The 16787-nt window shown below is 39.7% G+C and overlaps 1 protein-coding gene across 2 annotated transcripts in view; it reads right to left on the bottom strand.

The window, feature by feature from the left end:
- Positions 1–16787, bottom strand: part of Pect (phosphoethanolamine cytidylyltransferase) — a 44028-nt gene that overhangs the window by 16502 nt on the left and 10739 nt on the right. For both annotated transcript variants that reach the window (XM_065222928.1, XM_065222921.1), the window contains 2 exons: positions 2355–2492; positions 849–961 (listed from right to left, as the gene is read on the bottom strand). In XM_065222928.1, coding sequence (XP_065079000.1) covers positions 849–961; positions 2355–2492 — 251 coding nt within the window. The remainder of the gene's footprint in view (positions 1–848; positions 962–2354; positions 2493–16787) is intronic.

Here is a 16787-nt window from a genome sequence, read left to right as displayed (position 1 = left end):
TATTCCCACCTGTTTGAAAGGACGTGGCCGGCGTCGTTTTTGATCCTTAAATATGGAGTCACTGAAACTTGTACATTGGGAATGGACGGTCACTGATGATGAGTTGCAACTAGTTGATGAATTGCAATCATTGCTATGTGCAGTCAGTAAAATTTTATTCTCAACGACATGACTTCCAAGTGCATTTCAATCGTTTATTGTAGGTTCGTTATACTGCCGCTCTTCGCATGTCGGTCCCATAGCAAAAATCAGCAAGCCGAGAAAATCGCATTTTAAGCTTGATTCGTACCATTGCTTCTTATGTGATGAGACAACCAATTTGTCTGTCTTTCCAAACTTTTTCAGATCAAAGTTTATGAGTTCATCCAGTATTATGAAAATATGGGTGATCAGCTACCATTTGCATTGTAAAACTCAGTTTTGATAAAAATTGCTTTGGGACCGACATGCGAAGAGCGGCAGTATAGGTACAAACGATATTCTCGAGATTGACTTGATTTTCACAGAAAATCAACCTCATTTTTTCAGAATTTCGATTTTGTACATTAGCCATATAAAATACATTTCAAGGCTACTGCGATGGCAATTTCCTATGGATAACTTTGTACTATAACTCGATGGTCCCTTCAATATCGAGTTGTGGAGAGTTCACTGTAATTTACCATAAATCGACCAAAACCGGACTAACTCTGAATTTAGGTAAGCAGCTTGAACCTAAACCGTGGTAAATTTTATGGGCAGAAAAAATAGTATTTTTTTCAGTTTATAATTTTTGACTAGATAATAATTTTTACTAATATTTGTGAGGAGAACTAAGCTTTGTACTAGTGAAATAGTTTTACACCTACCTCCGTGCACACAAAAATCACAGTTGTGTTTGTCTAGGGTTTCCAGCGTTGTCACGTAGGGAGCATCTTCCACAACTTCGTCCACCCATTTGATTCCTCGGACCATCTTGTATCTAAAAGCAAAAATTGAGCTGTGCTTATCTGGTGTCGTTCCAAAAATAACATTTACAAACGGAGTTCCCCCGGGGCAGGTTATCGTTGACTCGTAGAATGTCGTTATCACTTTCGTCGTCGTTTCGACTGGTGATCTAATGACTTTATCAAAGTTACATAATTCGCGGCGAATGCAAATATAATAATTGAGCTAATCGCGAAAAAATAAATATAGGTACTTTGCAATGTCATCCAACCCCATGAGGCACATGAAACGTAAAAGAGATAACATTAATTGATCCCGATCACCCCATTTTTCCGAGTCTAGCATCGCCAACATCGTCGACGTCGTCGTTCGATTTACGCGCTATCGCACTGGTCCTACAGAGATAACGTTGGACCTCTTCTCTCTTTGGTCCACTGCGAGGTGCTCGCGACGCAAGCACACACCAATAACACGGATCTTCGATTAAAGCAGCGCAGATGCTTGGCCGAAAGCGCGCGCAAATCGTTCGATTCTGTAACAAAGTCCGTTCGCTGTACGACAAGAGCATTTTACTACTGTTTCGTCAGAGATAGGCTGTCGGTGCATGTGTTTTGTTTCAATCGCCTTTTTGCCTTGCTGTGTTGGGTTTCGTTATCACCGTTGTGCTCCGCATGAGCTGTTGTTAGGTTTTGATGTGTTGGCTCTCGGTGTGGAATTTCTAGAATTCTTCGCCAAAGTGTTTGTCGGCCACTTTGGCACGAATGGAGACACAGTGCCTTCTTGCTTTTGACAACACAACATCGTCAGCTAATACTTTCGTCAGATTTTTCCTACTGCTTTCTGGACAATTTTTCTTGGAATATATATTCCTTGAATAATGGTCCAGTAAGATCACAAATTCAATGAAGTGTTCGATGGGTTTTATAGAAAGCAAAATAACAAAAAGCTTGTGTTGTCAAAAACGGGAAGACACTGTATTAGTCTTCATTCCACAAAGTTATGAGTTCATAAGGGTGATAAATAGGTTCTTGATATAGATGACGAGCACGCTGCTTCGTTCCGGCCTCGATAAGGCACCTACTTAGTAGAAATCGTACGATTGGTTCGCATTTATACTGGCTGGGCTTGGACCTCGTTTGAATGTCATTAACCTCTTCACAGTTCGATACGCTACTGATGGGGCAGAATTGGGCCTTTGAAACAATTTGAATCAACTCGAGTGGCAAAAAAAAAACACACACAATGCCGGATTAAGTAATACACAATCGACCCAGTTCATGTATGAATGAAATACATTTGATTTTGCTGTCGACGGGCCATACCACGAGTAATACCTACGTCATCTTCTGGACGACATGTGCTTTCCGATGATAAGATAACCTGACCCGTGAAGTGGTTCGTTTGATTCCCCGAAGTGGGGCCTTTACCTTTCCTCTTGGGTAAATACCGGTGGACCTTTGTTTTTGGTGATATCTGCATCGTTATGGATTCCAACGATTAGTTTGTGTCCGAGAGCTTTTGCCTGGCGAAGCGAATTTGCATGTCCAAAGTGCACCATGTCGTAGCTGGAAAGAAGAACAAGAAACACGAGACAAAATTAAATTTAATGCTAGCACGTTTATTCAATCAGCTGAAAGCATCCGTATATGTAAGGTAGAGTGGTGCTGGTGTGGGTAGAAAGGGACAAAAATGTGGGAAACGACGCAAAAAAGAAGCTTAGTTTGATTCTCAGGTGGATGACGCATTCCCAGAACACATGTACCGAAAATACATAACGTTAAGTGGGAAACCCCGTATTATGACTCGGTTGGGTGATAAATATAGAAAGGTCATTTACGAGACGTTTTGTATGTGTACAGTTATAATATGATAAACTTGACAAAAACAAACAAGATTTAAGGAGGAAAAAAAAAGCGGTCTACAACCAGTTGTGCATTTACTCTCAGAGTAACGCAATTGTTTATCGTTTGCAACTTGTAGAACCATAATTAAAACAAGCTAATTAAAGGCAAGTGTGTCCGCTAATTGGCAGCTTACGTAAACAATGAGTGATTAAACAAAATGATGTAAATATATATACAGTAATTTTATGTGAATTCTACGCTATCCTTTAAATTCTTTCTTGTACCTTGACACTGTATATCGAAGAGGGATACGTAGACTGTAAAATGTGCTAACTATAAAGTAAGCAGTAATTCGAATGTCGACGAATCAGAAGGACATCAAGAAAGAATTCTTTAGACTAGGCTTTTTATACCGTGACCAAGAATATCATTAAGTTAATGTGCAACATACCTACTACTTACTAACAATGAGTATTGATAACGTATAGTCAAAGAAGCTCACGTGAAACATGCCCATGCTTTGACTCACCACCTTAATTGCACTAGGTATGCATTATTCCTCATTAATCCGGAACAAAAATAAAGCCGCTACTAACAAAGTCCAAAACAAATAAAGCAACACAATCGCAGGCAGGTAGGCAACGTGACTATGACCGAGACGTAGAAAACATGATCCATTCGTATCACCTGGCTGGCTGACGCTTTGCCGGCTTGGCCGATGACGACGCTTCAATATGAATGGATCATTTTAGATGGCTGAGTTTTGAACCCACCACAGCTTTCATTTGGCGCTACTGTATACGGACGAACCAATGTAAAATACTGTGGTAGCCACAGTACGGTGCTGTCAAAACCTCAGCATCTTCAATGATCCATTCAGACATCAGCGTACATGAGCGGAACGGAACGTTTCATCGCTTTGCTCGCCTCTTCGCTTCGCTTTGCTTATTAGTGACTGACTTGTAAATAGTGAGCAACTAGAAAGTGACCTGCTACCAGCCCTGTAAGAGCCCTTTGGAGATTCTTCCTACTTTTAAACATGAGCTGTTTTTTCAGAAGAGAAAATTCAAGAAAAGGAATATTCTCTTGTATATAAAAAAATATTTTTTTTGCGTATTCTTTAGAGTGCCAATGAAACATTTCAGGGAAGGGTCTGTGGAGTGTGGATTTGGACGGGAAGAGTGGGAATGCCAACTCCCTGTTGATAACATTTCGTGGATAAAGGGCGGGCTCTTCTGTTTGGGGCTTGTCTTTTTGACCAATTGGCTGATCAAGTTGCTGGAAGGAGATTCTTTATTGTTCCTTAAATGTGTATAGGTGACTTTGCTTATCAATCTACCCAATCCATTTTTGGCCCTTCATACAGCGACATGTTGAGGACAATCAGAGGTTATTAAGCTTGATCAAGACAAACAGAGAAGAGAGCCCACTGCTGTCGGACTTTGTTTCCGTGCTACAATGGGTGGTAAACCACTATCATCATCATATCATCATATCCAATGAAACATTTCTTGAAACCGATGATATACAAAATGATAATTGCCTTGAAAAAATACCCTATGTAAAATTTGGACTCAAGAGGACATGCTTTGGGGTGGCACAGAATCGTCAAAGTTAGAACTTTTTGACGTAGGACTACGTCTTTGGTGTAACGAAATTGTGTTAGGTTTTGAACGCTTACAACATTGTTTATTGTTTATTGTTTATTGAAAAATTCAACTGACAAATACTGTCTAAATGAATAAAACTTAAACTAAATAGTTACGGTCAACGGTACGGAAAAGGCCAAGTAGCCGATGACGAAACACGTCAGCTAATACATTGAAGTCGAACATATAAAAAAAGTTGTTGAATTACCGGCTGATTGCTCGAATTGGCTCGTGTTGTGTATAATTCCGGCTCCGTGGTTCCAAAAACAGAAAGTCGCGTTGACGAAGAGACCTCTCATGGGCATACATATTTAGCTGTGACAGCAGTGTTGGGCAGTCAATGTCACCTGTAAGCAGCTTTCCAGCAAACATAGCTTGAGCGACCGTCCGTCTCACCTCTAATGGCTCGATTCCCAGGAGACGGCAACGCTCCTCGTACGGTGGCAAGTTCGTTGGGTCACGCCAGTTGAGGAAACGAAGAGCATATCTCACAAACTTGCGTTGAACGGATTCAATTCTAGTGATCCAGCTAGCATGGAAAGGGCACCAAACAACTGAACTTGACTCCAATAAGGATCGCACAAGCGAGCAGTAAAGTGACCTGAGACATAGCGGGTCACGAAACTCGTCGGCAATTTTGAAAATAAAGCCCAATTGTCGATTAGCTCTGGAGATGATGTCATTGTAGTGGATTCTGAAAGTGAGTCTGCAGTCCAAGGTAACGCCGAGATCCTTTATGTGCTCTACACGAGCAAGACAGCGTCTGTAGAGAACATAGTCAAACATGATTGGTTCGATTTTTCGGTGATAGGAAATAATGTTACATTTTTCTATGCTTAGACTCATCAAATTTCTTGAGCACCAGTCAGCAAAAATACCTAACATATTCTGGAGATCCCAGCAGTCCGAGAGGCTTTTAATAATTTTGTAGATTTTCGTATCGTCTGCATAGAAAACGCGGCATCCTAATGGTATCAGCAAGGCGACATCGTTTAAAAAGATCGAAAATAGTAGCGGTCCTAGGTTACTGCCTTGCGGGACTCCCGAGTTGTTTGAGAAAACATCCGATTCCGACGCGCCAATCTTGACATGTACATAGCGATTCACCAAGTAAGATCTGAACCAATCCACAGCAGTTGACGAGATGCCAAGTATCTCCAGCTTGGCCAGCAAGATATTATGGTCCACCGTGTCAAATGCAGCTTTTAGATCCATATACGCAGTATCGACTTGCCATCCTGAATCCATGCATCGCAGACAGTTAGAAGTGAAGTGCACCAGGTTCGTGCACACGGAGCGCTTCGGGTAGAAACCGTGTTGTTCTGTATCGATATAATTTTTGCAGCGTGCGAACAGAGCACCATTTATGATAATCTCGAACAGTTTTGAGCAGGCACACATGGTCATTTATGAATGAAATTCAATTTTAATTACACAATTTTATTCAGATTGAATGTAAGATTTGTTTAGTAAAAAGATGATAGTTGTTTATCAATGGTTAACTGTTAACGGTTAACTATTGAAAAATGAAGTTTTTAGCCTTAATCAACCAATCACGTGCGCGCTTGCTATGACTATCGACAGAACAAAGAGGCGAGTCGGTACCACTCAATACTCTATGTATTTTTTTCTTTGCTTTTTTCTACATCAGCAAAATACAGGAAACAGATGGGGCTTATAATCCTAATCTTAATGCTTAAGTAAGGAAAACGTAGAACATTTAACTGCAGTCATCGTTTGAAATCAGTCATCGTTTTGCAATAACCAAACTAACTCAGCGCATGAGTAACCTATACTTTTAGAAATTTCTCCATACAAATGGAAAAAAGTGACTCACTCTCTGAGTTAGATTCGTTTTCAGTGTAGTTTGCCATTTCGGCTAGAAAAAAGTGATGCTCAATGCACAAGATCTATTAGATGATCATGCTCATTGCGCAAGTTATATCAAATTCCAGGTTTTAACTTGACAGCACGACCAGAAAGCAGGTTTCTTTATTCAGTTAAGTTATTCGGATGGATAAGACCTATCGAATGATTGGCCTCTCAGTTCAGGTTTCACTCACCATGCAGCGCTAGTGTCATTTGACTTAAAAGGCTTGCTCAAGAAGTCTACATTCACTGAAAACGAATCTTATTCAGAGAGTAATTTGATATAAAAAAAAACGATCTCCGGAATTTCATGTACCCCTCCCTACCTTGGGAGATTTTTCAGATGAAAAAAGTTCAAACTTTGTCACCCCACATCATGTCCGGTTGAGCCCAAATTTTGCATACCGTCGAGGCAATGAACATTTTGTATACGGTCGGTTTGAACAATTTGATGGTCACTTTTTTCCCATACATTTCATTTCATTCCTGTATATGTTATGCCAAATGACCCTTACGACAAATGGCTATTTGGAAAAAATATATCTTATGGCAAATGAGCACTTCTTCCTCTTTTATTTCTATCTCTATCTTTATCTTACGTACATGAAATCGGCCAATCAGGAGCTGGTTCACGTTTGACAGAAAAGTGGTTCATTTTCGCCCCCGTATTGTCACCTCTTCTCTTAGGAAAATCCACGAACCCCTCATTTTATCTGTCAAACTTTCATAGCTAACAAACAAAACAAACATAGTTTAGTACTAGAATTTCGACTAGAATTTGGTAAGTTAATCGATTTGCTTGGGACCAATAGGCTAGTCAAGTAGTGAGCCAATTTAATATCGTTAGTTTCCACCGGTTGTTTATAGTGCAATTGACTTTTCTTGATACATTTTTTTTATTTAACTACATAACTCGATTGTTCCTTCTATATCGAGAGTTGGGGGAGACTTGAGTCATTTTTTTGGAATATGTTATGACGTTTTATCTTATTTTCAGCCTATTCATTTTAACAAATTAAAAAAAAAACCTGTTAATTTATTTTGCCGCAACATTTTAAATCGGCTTCAAAAAAAAAGATGACCCTCATGGCGAAAGTAAGAACTATCCAAATGATGATGGTTTCAAAATTCCTTTCCGGTGAGATAAGGGAAAGAATTTTTAAAATGCTTTTATTTTTCGAACTAAGCATTTTAATTAAATTCGGTTTTCACTATGCACAGTGGATCATTAAACCCGGTAGCACAGACAAACAGACTCACACTCACAATTACATCCTTCTCAAATGAGGTTTAGGTTGATAATGATAAGGGGACCAACGCATCCCACTGGAGACATATACAGTAATGACCCGATTTTGCCAGCCCCTTTTTGGAAATCTTTTTTAATGTTCTACGAAACCCATGCGCTTTTTCAGTGGTCTTATTGCACCAAAGTATACTTTAAACACATATCTTGAAAATGCAAGGGAATGATTCGAATTACGATTTTGTGAAATTATTTAATAATATAAGTCTGATGCGTGGAGGGACTTAAAAAATCGGGTCATTATTGTACCAATGAATACAGAAAAAAAAAGATTGAATATTACACCCAAACAGTTGATTGGTCATTCCGCTTGTTGTGTAATATTACGCTGTACGATGTACACAGAATTTGTGAACAAATCATTTTAACGCGTGTAATATTGTATACACTGTAGAATTGGTGTTGTAATCATGAATAACATTCATTAATACATATTGTTTGCTATGAACACATTAAAGTGATGAACGGTGGTAGAAAGGGCACTCATTAGTGATGCATTACAACGTTTAAAAACTTGTTTCCAACAAAGGAAAAATCACACAAAACAATCTAAACAAATCGCTAAATAGGCTGAGCTTCTGTGAATTTCTTCTTCGGATCCGTATTTCTGCAAAATTCTATCAATGCTTTAGATCTACGGAAAATTTCTCTTCTTCTTCTTATTTTTCATTCCTTTATTTAACGTTGGTCTCTGTTCCGCAATCTAGTGCCAATTAATAATCCTATATATAGCCATTCGCGGAAGCGGCCAATAATACACTCAAACATATATTATACATATATAATACTCATTTTATATAGAGAACGATAAAGTCACGCAGAAAGCTGAAACATTTTGCTCCGCGGCAAGTGTTGGCAGATTTTGTAAACAAAACATATTACCGGCGCCATCTACGGAAAATTTCGTAGAACCGACATCACTGACTTCTACCTGTTTTTTATTAGGTTTTACACCGTCGGGGTTAACCTCAATCTGATGACGGTTCAGTGGTACTGTTTACGTGGACTTAGTCGATTTTTTCTTGGGTAGATTTTCTGGATATTTTTTCAGATTGCAGTGAGATGTAAACCACACTTTTTCATTGTCCACGAGCAACATCCTTTCACCACGCATTTCCTCGATAATTTTCAAGTTAAAATTCGGAAATTTTAAAATATATTTTTTTCGAAAAAACGACTAAGTGTCTGTAAACAGTACCACTGAACTGTCAAAAAGGTTCAGCCGATTAACACTGAGTTCATTTGTGACGTCACGCTGCAGTACCTAATTTATAGACGAGTGCACAGGTGAACTTTTGTTCATCTACTGAAAAAAAGTTGACACAACAGCGGGGCCCTGTTTACTAAAAATGAACACATGAATAATGCTCGCGTAATATTTGAAAAGGGCCAAACCAAGAGCACTATCGGGAAGGGGAGAATTTCCTCTGCCCTATGGTGTTGTTAGTTTGCGTGAGCGTATTCGGTTCGCGCGAAACAGGCTCAACAAGTTTTGTGTACATAAGTTGAGAGACCCGTTTCAAATGTTACATTTTTAGTAAACAGGGCCCCGCTGTTGTGACACTTTTTGTCGAGTGAGTGAACTCAAATCCATCCGTGCACTCGTCAATTCAACACAGCTGACGCGTTGACAGACCGAGGGAAAAGCAACTAGTGAAAAATTGCCTGGAGGAGGGATGCTCCGGTTGCAAAACAATGCTTATGAATGTGCATGATAGAGGGTGCTGGTGTGCATGTAAAATACGCTTGAAAATATATTTTAAAGACTTTTCTTCTAAGAGATATGTCTGTTTGTCTGTGCCGGTAGCGTGGCCAAAACCTCTAGCGCCGTGGGTATGCATTCTACAAATTTTCAGTATCCGACTTGATTAGGTGGCTCTCGAATCTACAGTATTGGACAAAACATGTGCAACTGATATCGAACAATAACAAAACGCGACAGTAAATGTCAGTGTTCTAAAATTGAAACGAAGTAAGATACAGTCAAGATTCCTATAGTACGGATTCGTTCTTGCCGGATTCCTATAGTACGGTTACCCCTGGATTCCTATAGTGCGGTCGATCCGGCATTAACGAATACACGTAGCATATGGGATTTGACCTAATTGGGACCAAACACTGATTGTAGGGTAATTTGAAGAGATAACTTCCTGGTGTCTTCTGAACAGTTATTAAACAGAATATTTGCCACCTTTTGGGAACATTTAGCATCCGGAAAGTCACAAGTCTGGTCCTGTGGAAGACCCGGAACATCCGTAAAAGTGGTCAATTCATGAAACTAATCCTAGAGCTCCGCGGTTTTTTCGAAACCGCTCATAGACGTTTTATCAGAATGAATTCGGAGTTGTGACTCGAATATGGACACTGGAGACCACGGGATGGTCCACCGGAAGATCCGGAACATCCGTAAAAGTGGTCAATTCATGAATCTGGCCCTAGAGCTCAGCAGGTTTTTCGAAATCCCTCCTAGACGTCTTATCAGAATGAATTTGAAATTGTGAGTGGAATATGGACACTGGAGACCACGGGATGGTCCACCGGAATATCCGGAACATCCGTAAAAGTGGTCAATTCATGCAATTTATCATAGAGCTCCGTGGTTTTTTCGAAACCTCTCTTAGACGTCTTATCAGAATGAATTTGAAGTTGTGACCAGAATATAGACTCTACGGACTACGGGATGGTCCTCCGAAAGATCCGGAGCATCCGTAAAAGTGGTCAATTCATGAAACTGATCCTAGAGCTCCGTGGTTTTTTCGAAACCTCTCGTAGACGTCTTATCAGAATGAATTTGGAGTTGTTACTGGAATATACACTCCGCGGACTACGGGATGGTCCTCCGGAACATCCGGAACATCCGTAAAAGTGGTCAATTTATTAAATTGATCCTAGAACTCCACGGTTTTTTCAAAACCGCTCGTAGACGTGTTATCAGAATGAATTTGGAGTTGTTACTGGAATATACACTCCGCGGACTACGGGATGGTCCTCCGGAACATCCGGAACATCCGTAAAAGTGGTCAATTTATTAAATTGATCCTAGAACTCCACGGTTTTTTCAAAACCGCTCGTAGACATCTTATCAGAATGAATTTGGAATTGTTACTGGAATATACACTCCGAGGAATACGGGATGGCTCACCGGAAGATCCGGAACATCCGTAAAAGTGGTCAATTCATGCAACTGATCCTAGAGCTCCGTGATTTTTTCGAAACCTCTCGTAGACGTCTTATCAGAATGAATTTGGAGTTGTAACCAGAATACAGACTCTGAGGACTACATGATGGTCCTCCGAAAGATTCGGAACATTCGTAAAAGTGGTCAATTCATGAAACAGATTCTAGAGCTCCGCGGTTTTTTGAAAGCACTCATAGACGTCTTATTACAATGAATTAAGATTTGTGACCAGAAAATGGACGCTAGGGACTACGGGATGGTTCACTGAAAGATCCGGAACGTCCGTAAAAGTGGTCAATTCATGAAACTAATCCTAGAACTTCTCGGTTTTTGCGAAACAACTTATAGACATCTTATCAGAATGAATTCGGCGTTGTGACCTGAATATGGCCTCTGTGGACCATGGGATGGTTAACCGGAAGATCCGGAACATCCGTAAAAATGGGACAAATCATGAAATTGATCCCAGAACTCCGCGGTTTTTTCCAAACAACTTATAGACATCTTATCAGAATGAATTCGGAGTTGTGACCTGAATATGGATACTGGGGACCACGGGATGGTTCACTGGAAGATCCGGAACATCTGTTAAAGTTGTCAATTCATGAAACCGATCCTAGAACTCCGTGGTTTTGTCGAAACCACTTATAGGCGTCTTATCAGAATGAATTCAGAGTTTTGAATGGAATATGGACTCTGGGGACTATGCTATGGTCTTCCGGAAGATCCGGAACATCCGTAAAAGTGGTCAATTCACGAAACAGATTCTAGAGCTCCGCGCTTAATTCGAACCCACTCATAGACTGGTCCATAATTGAAATTGATCCTAGAGCTCCACGGTTTTTTCGAAACCACTCATAGACGTCTTATCAATATGAAATAGGAGTTGTAATCAGAAAATGGATGCTGGGGGTCACGGGATGGTTTACTAAAAGATCCGGAACATCCGAAAAGTGATCGATTCATGAAACCGATCCTAGAACTCCGTGGTGTATTTGAAACCAGTCATAAACATCGTATCAGAATGAAATCGGAGTTGTGTTTGGAATATGGACTCTGGAGACTACGGGATGGTCCTTTGGAAGATCCTGAACATCCGTAAAAGTGGTCAATGCTTGAAAATGTCCTAGAGCTCTGCGGTTTTTTTTCGAAACCCTTAATTCAGAGTTGTGACCAGTAAATGGACGTAAAGTATACCATAGTACAATCTGTTAAATATGTTTACTATTTCAATTGCTAAAAAAAAACATCAAATTCTCCAAAAAGTGCACAATCCAATGGTCTCTTCAATATTTAGATGGTTATAAGTAGTATGGGTTCCCTTCACCTTTCTAAGTAGATGATTGATAAACTTTACATCCGATCCCTTGTGATTGTAAAGATTGTGGCCATGTGTATAGTGCGATCTTGTATTTTGTTATTCAAAAATCAAAAAATATGTGCAATAATTTAGAATCTCGTTTCTAGCGTGTACAATTGGTTTAAAAAATCGACAAAATTGGTAACGTGGACACTAAAAGAAGGTACCGTAGAATGTAGGTAACTTTGAAAGAAGAATATAATGATTAAATTTACCTTCTGCACTATTTACTAATTGGAAACATTAGTTCTATTTTGTAGCTTACGGTATATCCTTTGATATGCTATGGAGTTTTTGTATAGTTTGTGTAACATGTTTTACAAATATGTGAAATTTTTTTTACAATTTTATAAGATAATTTTCATTCTAATTAGATCATTAACGACTCCAACGAATTCACAATCATCATAACATGAAGAATAGATACATGGCTTATCTATCTCTGGAGGATGTGCTAAATAAATAAATATGAATAAGAACTCAATAAGACGATACTTTTAAATGATTTTTTAAATAACATTTTGATGTGATAAATAAAACGTATGACAACTATAACAACATAAAAGATAGTCTCTCGTTAACTTGTAACTCCAAAGAAAAATCTACAAGAAGTCAAAAGAAAGAAGTCCAAGAAATCCAAAGAATAATCTTCAAAAAATCAGTTAAAAGTGCCTAGATGCTACTAAAATGCTTAAATACCACATAGAAATCATGCATGAAAATATATAGAAAAATTATACCAATGAGCGGTTCTAAGAAAACCACACAGTGCTGAGATCAGTTCCATGAATAAAACATTTTAACGGACGTTCTGGATATTCCGGAACACCATCCCATGGACCCATTTTCCAGGAACAACTCCAAATTTATTCTGATGAGACGTCTATGATTCCATGGTCTCAAGGGGCTATTTTCCGATCACAACTACGAATTCATATTTATAAGACGTCTATGAGTGTTTTCGAAAAAAAAACACCGAGCCCTAGGATCAGTTTCACGAATTGTTAACTTTTACGGATGTTTCGGATCTTTCGGAGGGTCCGCTGGTCTCCAGGGTTAATTTTCTGGCAATGACTACAAATGAATAAATTAGACGCCAATGCGTAGTTTTGATAAAAAAAAAATGTGGAGTTCTAGGCTCACTTTCATGAATTAAACACTTTTACGGCAGTTCCGGATCTTCCTGGTAGACCATCTCGTGGAACCAAGGGTTCTTTTTCCGGTCACAACTCCCATTTTGTTCTGATACGACATCTATGAGGGGTTTCTAAAAATCGAAAAAGCTCTAGGATCAGTTTTATGAATGAACCATTTTAACGGATGATCCGGATCCTTTGGAAGGCCATTCCGTGGTCCCTATGGTCAATTTTCCGAACACAACTCCCAATTCATAATGATAAGACGTCAATAAGCTGTTTTGAAAAAATTTTGATCAGTTTCAGGAATTGAACACTTTTACGGATGTTCCGGATCTTCCGGTGAACCAATCCGTGTTTTCTACGATTAATATTCCGGTCACAACTCATAACATTCTAATAGGACGTATTTAAGAGATTTCGAAAAAACCGCGGAGCTCTAGGATCAGTTTCATGGATTTACCACTTTTAAGGATGTTCCGAATCTGCCGGAGGACCATAACGTGGCCCCCAGGGTTCATATTACAGTCACAACTCCAAATTCATTCTAAATAGTCGTCAATGAGAGGTTTCGAAAAATCTGCTGAGCTCTAGGATCAGATTCATGAATTGACCACTTTTACGGATGTTCCGGATCTTCCGGTGGACCATCCCGTGGTATCCAGTGTCCATATTCCACTCACAATTTCAAATTCATTCTGATAACATGTCTAAGAGTGATTTCGAAAAATCCGCTGAGCTCTAGGATGAGATTCATGAATTGACCACTTTTACGGATGTTCCAGATCTTCCGGTGGACCATACCGTGGTCTCCAGTATCCATATTCCAGTCACAATTTCGAATTCATTCTGATAAGATGTCTAGGAGTGGTTTCGAAAAATCCGCTGAGCTCTAGGATCAGATTCATGAATTGACCACTTTTACGGATGTTCCGGATCTTCCGGTGGACCATCCCGTGGTCTCCAGTATCCATATTCCAGTCACAATTTTGAATTCATTCTGATAAGATGTCTAGGAGTGGTTTCGAAAAATCCGCTGAGCTCTAGGACCAGATTCATGAATTTACCACTTTTACGGATGTTGCGGATCTTCCGGTGGACCATACCGTGGTCTCCAGTGTCCATCTTCCAGTCACAATTTCGAATTCATTCTGATAAGATGTTTAGGAGTGGTTTCGAAAAATCCACTGAGCTCTAGGATCAGATTCATGAATTGACCACTTTTACGGATGTTCCGGATCTTCTGGTGGACCATCCCGTGGTCTCCAGTGTCCATATTCCACTCACAATTTCAAATTCATTCTGATAACATGTCTAAGAGTGATTTCGAAAAATCCGCTGAGCTCTAGGATCAGATTCATGAATTGACCACTTTTACGGATGTTCCGGATCTTCCGGTGGACCATCCCGTGGTCTCCAGTGTCCATATTCCAGTCACAACTTCGAATTCATTCTGATAAGATGTCTAGGAGTGGTTTCGAAAAAACCGCGGAGCTCTAGGATCAGATTTATGAATTGACCACTTTTACGGATGTTCCGGATCTTCCGGTGGACCATCCCGTGGTCTCCAGTATCCATATTCCAGTCACAATTTCGAATTCATTCTGATAAGTTGTCTAGGAGTGGTTTCGAAAAAACCGCGGAGCTCTAGGATCAGATTCATGAATTGACCACTTTTACGGATGTTCCGGATCTTCCGGTGGACCATCCCGTGGTCCTCTGGGTTCATATTCAGGTCACAACTCCGAATTCATTCTGATAAGACGTCTATGAGCGGTTTCGAAAAAACCGCGGAGCTCTAGGATTAGTTTCATGAATTGACCACTTTTACGGATGTTCCGGGTCTTCCGGAGGATCAGGCTCTTGACGTTCCGGATGCTAAATGTTCCCAAAAGGTGGCAAATATTCTGTTTAATAACTTTTCAGAAGACACCAGGAAGTTATCTCTTCAAATTACCCTACAATAAGAGTTTGTCCCCAATTAGCTCTAATCCCATATGCTACGTGTATTCGTTAATGCCGGTTCCTATAGTGCGGTCCCTATTAACCGTACTATAGGAATCTTGACTGTACTGCAGTTGACGGTTCGGGAGTCAGGATTTGTACTACATGATTACATAAATAATCAGTAATTCAATGACAACCCCTCGTTTGAGTTTTGTTGATAAGCACCATTTTGCGTCGGTTAAAACAAGTGCAACATTACGGTTTCTTTTGCTTTTACTGTCAAAGTGTTGGTGCAACAAGTGGGAAAGGTTTCATTTTACAACAAAAGTGTTGTATATTGCGTCATTCTACTATCGCAAGATAAATGTTGCACGATAAACCTTTTAAGATTTCAATATTTACACTTTGTAATATTTGTGACAAAAAGCGCTAAAATGGCTCCTGACAGCCTTGGATTGGAACTGAGAAAGAAAATTATCGAGGACTACAAATGCGGAATGTCGCAAAAACAGATTTGTGATAAATATCGTGTGAAAAAGTGGACCATATCACGACTATGTTCCAAATTTCGTTCAACCGGGAAGATTGCTGCTGCCCACAGAGGGGGAAGACCACGCTCCACCACTTCCAGAGAGGACTCTATGATTGCCAGATGCATTAAGAAGGATCCTTTCAAATCATCCTTCAAGGTACAAAAGGAATTGCAACTATCTGTTTCGGATCGGACAGTCAGACGACTAATTTCATTGAAGAATCAGAAGAAAAGACTTCTGTTTTCTCAATCTCACATAGGCTGGACTGTGCAGAAATGGCCGACGGTCCTGTTCAGTGATGAATCGAAATTCAACATCATCGAGAGCGACGGAATTTGTCGTGTACGTCGACCAATCGGAAAACGCTTAACTCACGGTACTGCCAAAAGACCGTGAAACATGGTGGAGACAACGTAATGGTCTGGGGATGTTTTTCTTCTATTGGCCTTGGTCCGATTCATCGCATCGTTGGAATTATGGACCGTTTCATGTACAATGGCATCCTAAAAGATGTCATGCTACCTCATGCTGAATGGAATATGCCAATCAGATGGATTTTTCAACAAGATAACGACCCCAAACACACCGCCAAAGTGGTCAAACAGTGGTTTAAGGATAAACAGATATCTGTGATGGACTGGCAACCCCAATCTCCGAACCTGATCAAGTCTATGCCTCAAAGGTGCAAGGCTTTAATCGATATTAAAGGATTCGCTACAAAATATTGAAAGCCAAGCAAAATTTGGCGAACAATATGCAAAGTTGCACTTGTTTTTTCCGGGAGGAAAATATTTTCTTTTGTCCTTTTTTTAAATTGATGAAATATTCTGTATGAATAATGAGTTTTTTGTTAAAATAAACCTGAAGTATGCTGCTTGTAAACGTTTGCATATGTCTTTCTGAAAATTGACCTACCATAACTCTTTTCTGAACAGTTTAATGATGTTGGTTTATTGGTTGCAAATGTTCTGTCCAATCCTACCGGAGGGCCCTAGAAGGATTTTTTCGGCTAAGTTTTCGTAATTTTTTACTGTTTAT

This window comes from Ochlerotatus camptorhynchus, unplaced genomic scaffold (assembly GCF_037179485.1).
Source record: "Ochlerotatus camptorhynchus isolate MF236.1 unplaced genomic scaffold, CSIRO-AGI_Acam_v1.1 ptg000015l, whole genome shotgun sequence".
Lineage (NCBI taxonomy): Eukaryota > Metazoa > Arthropoda > Insecta > Diptera > Culicidae > Ochlerotatus > Ochlerotatus camptorhynchus.
This window is presented reverse-complemented; position numbering and strand designations above follow the sequence as displayed.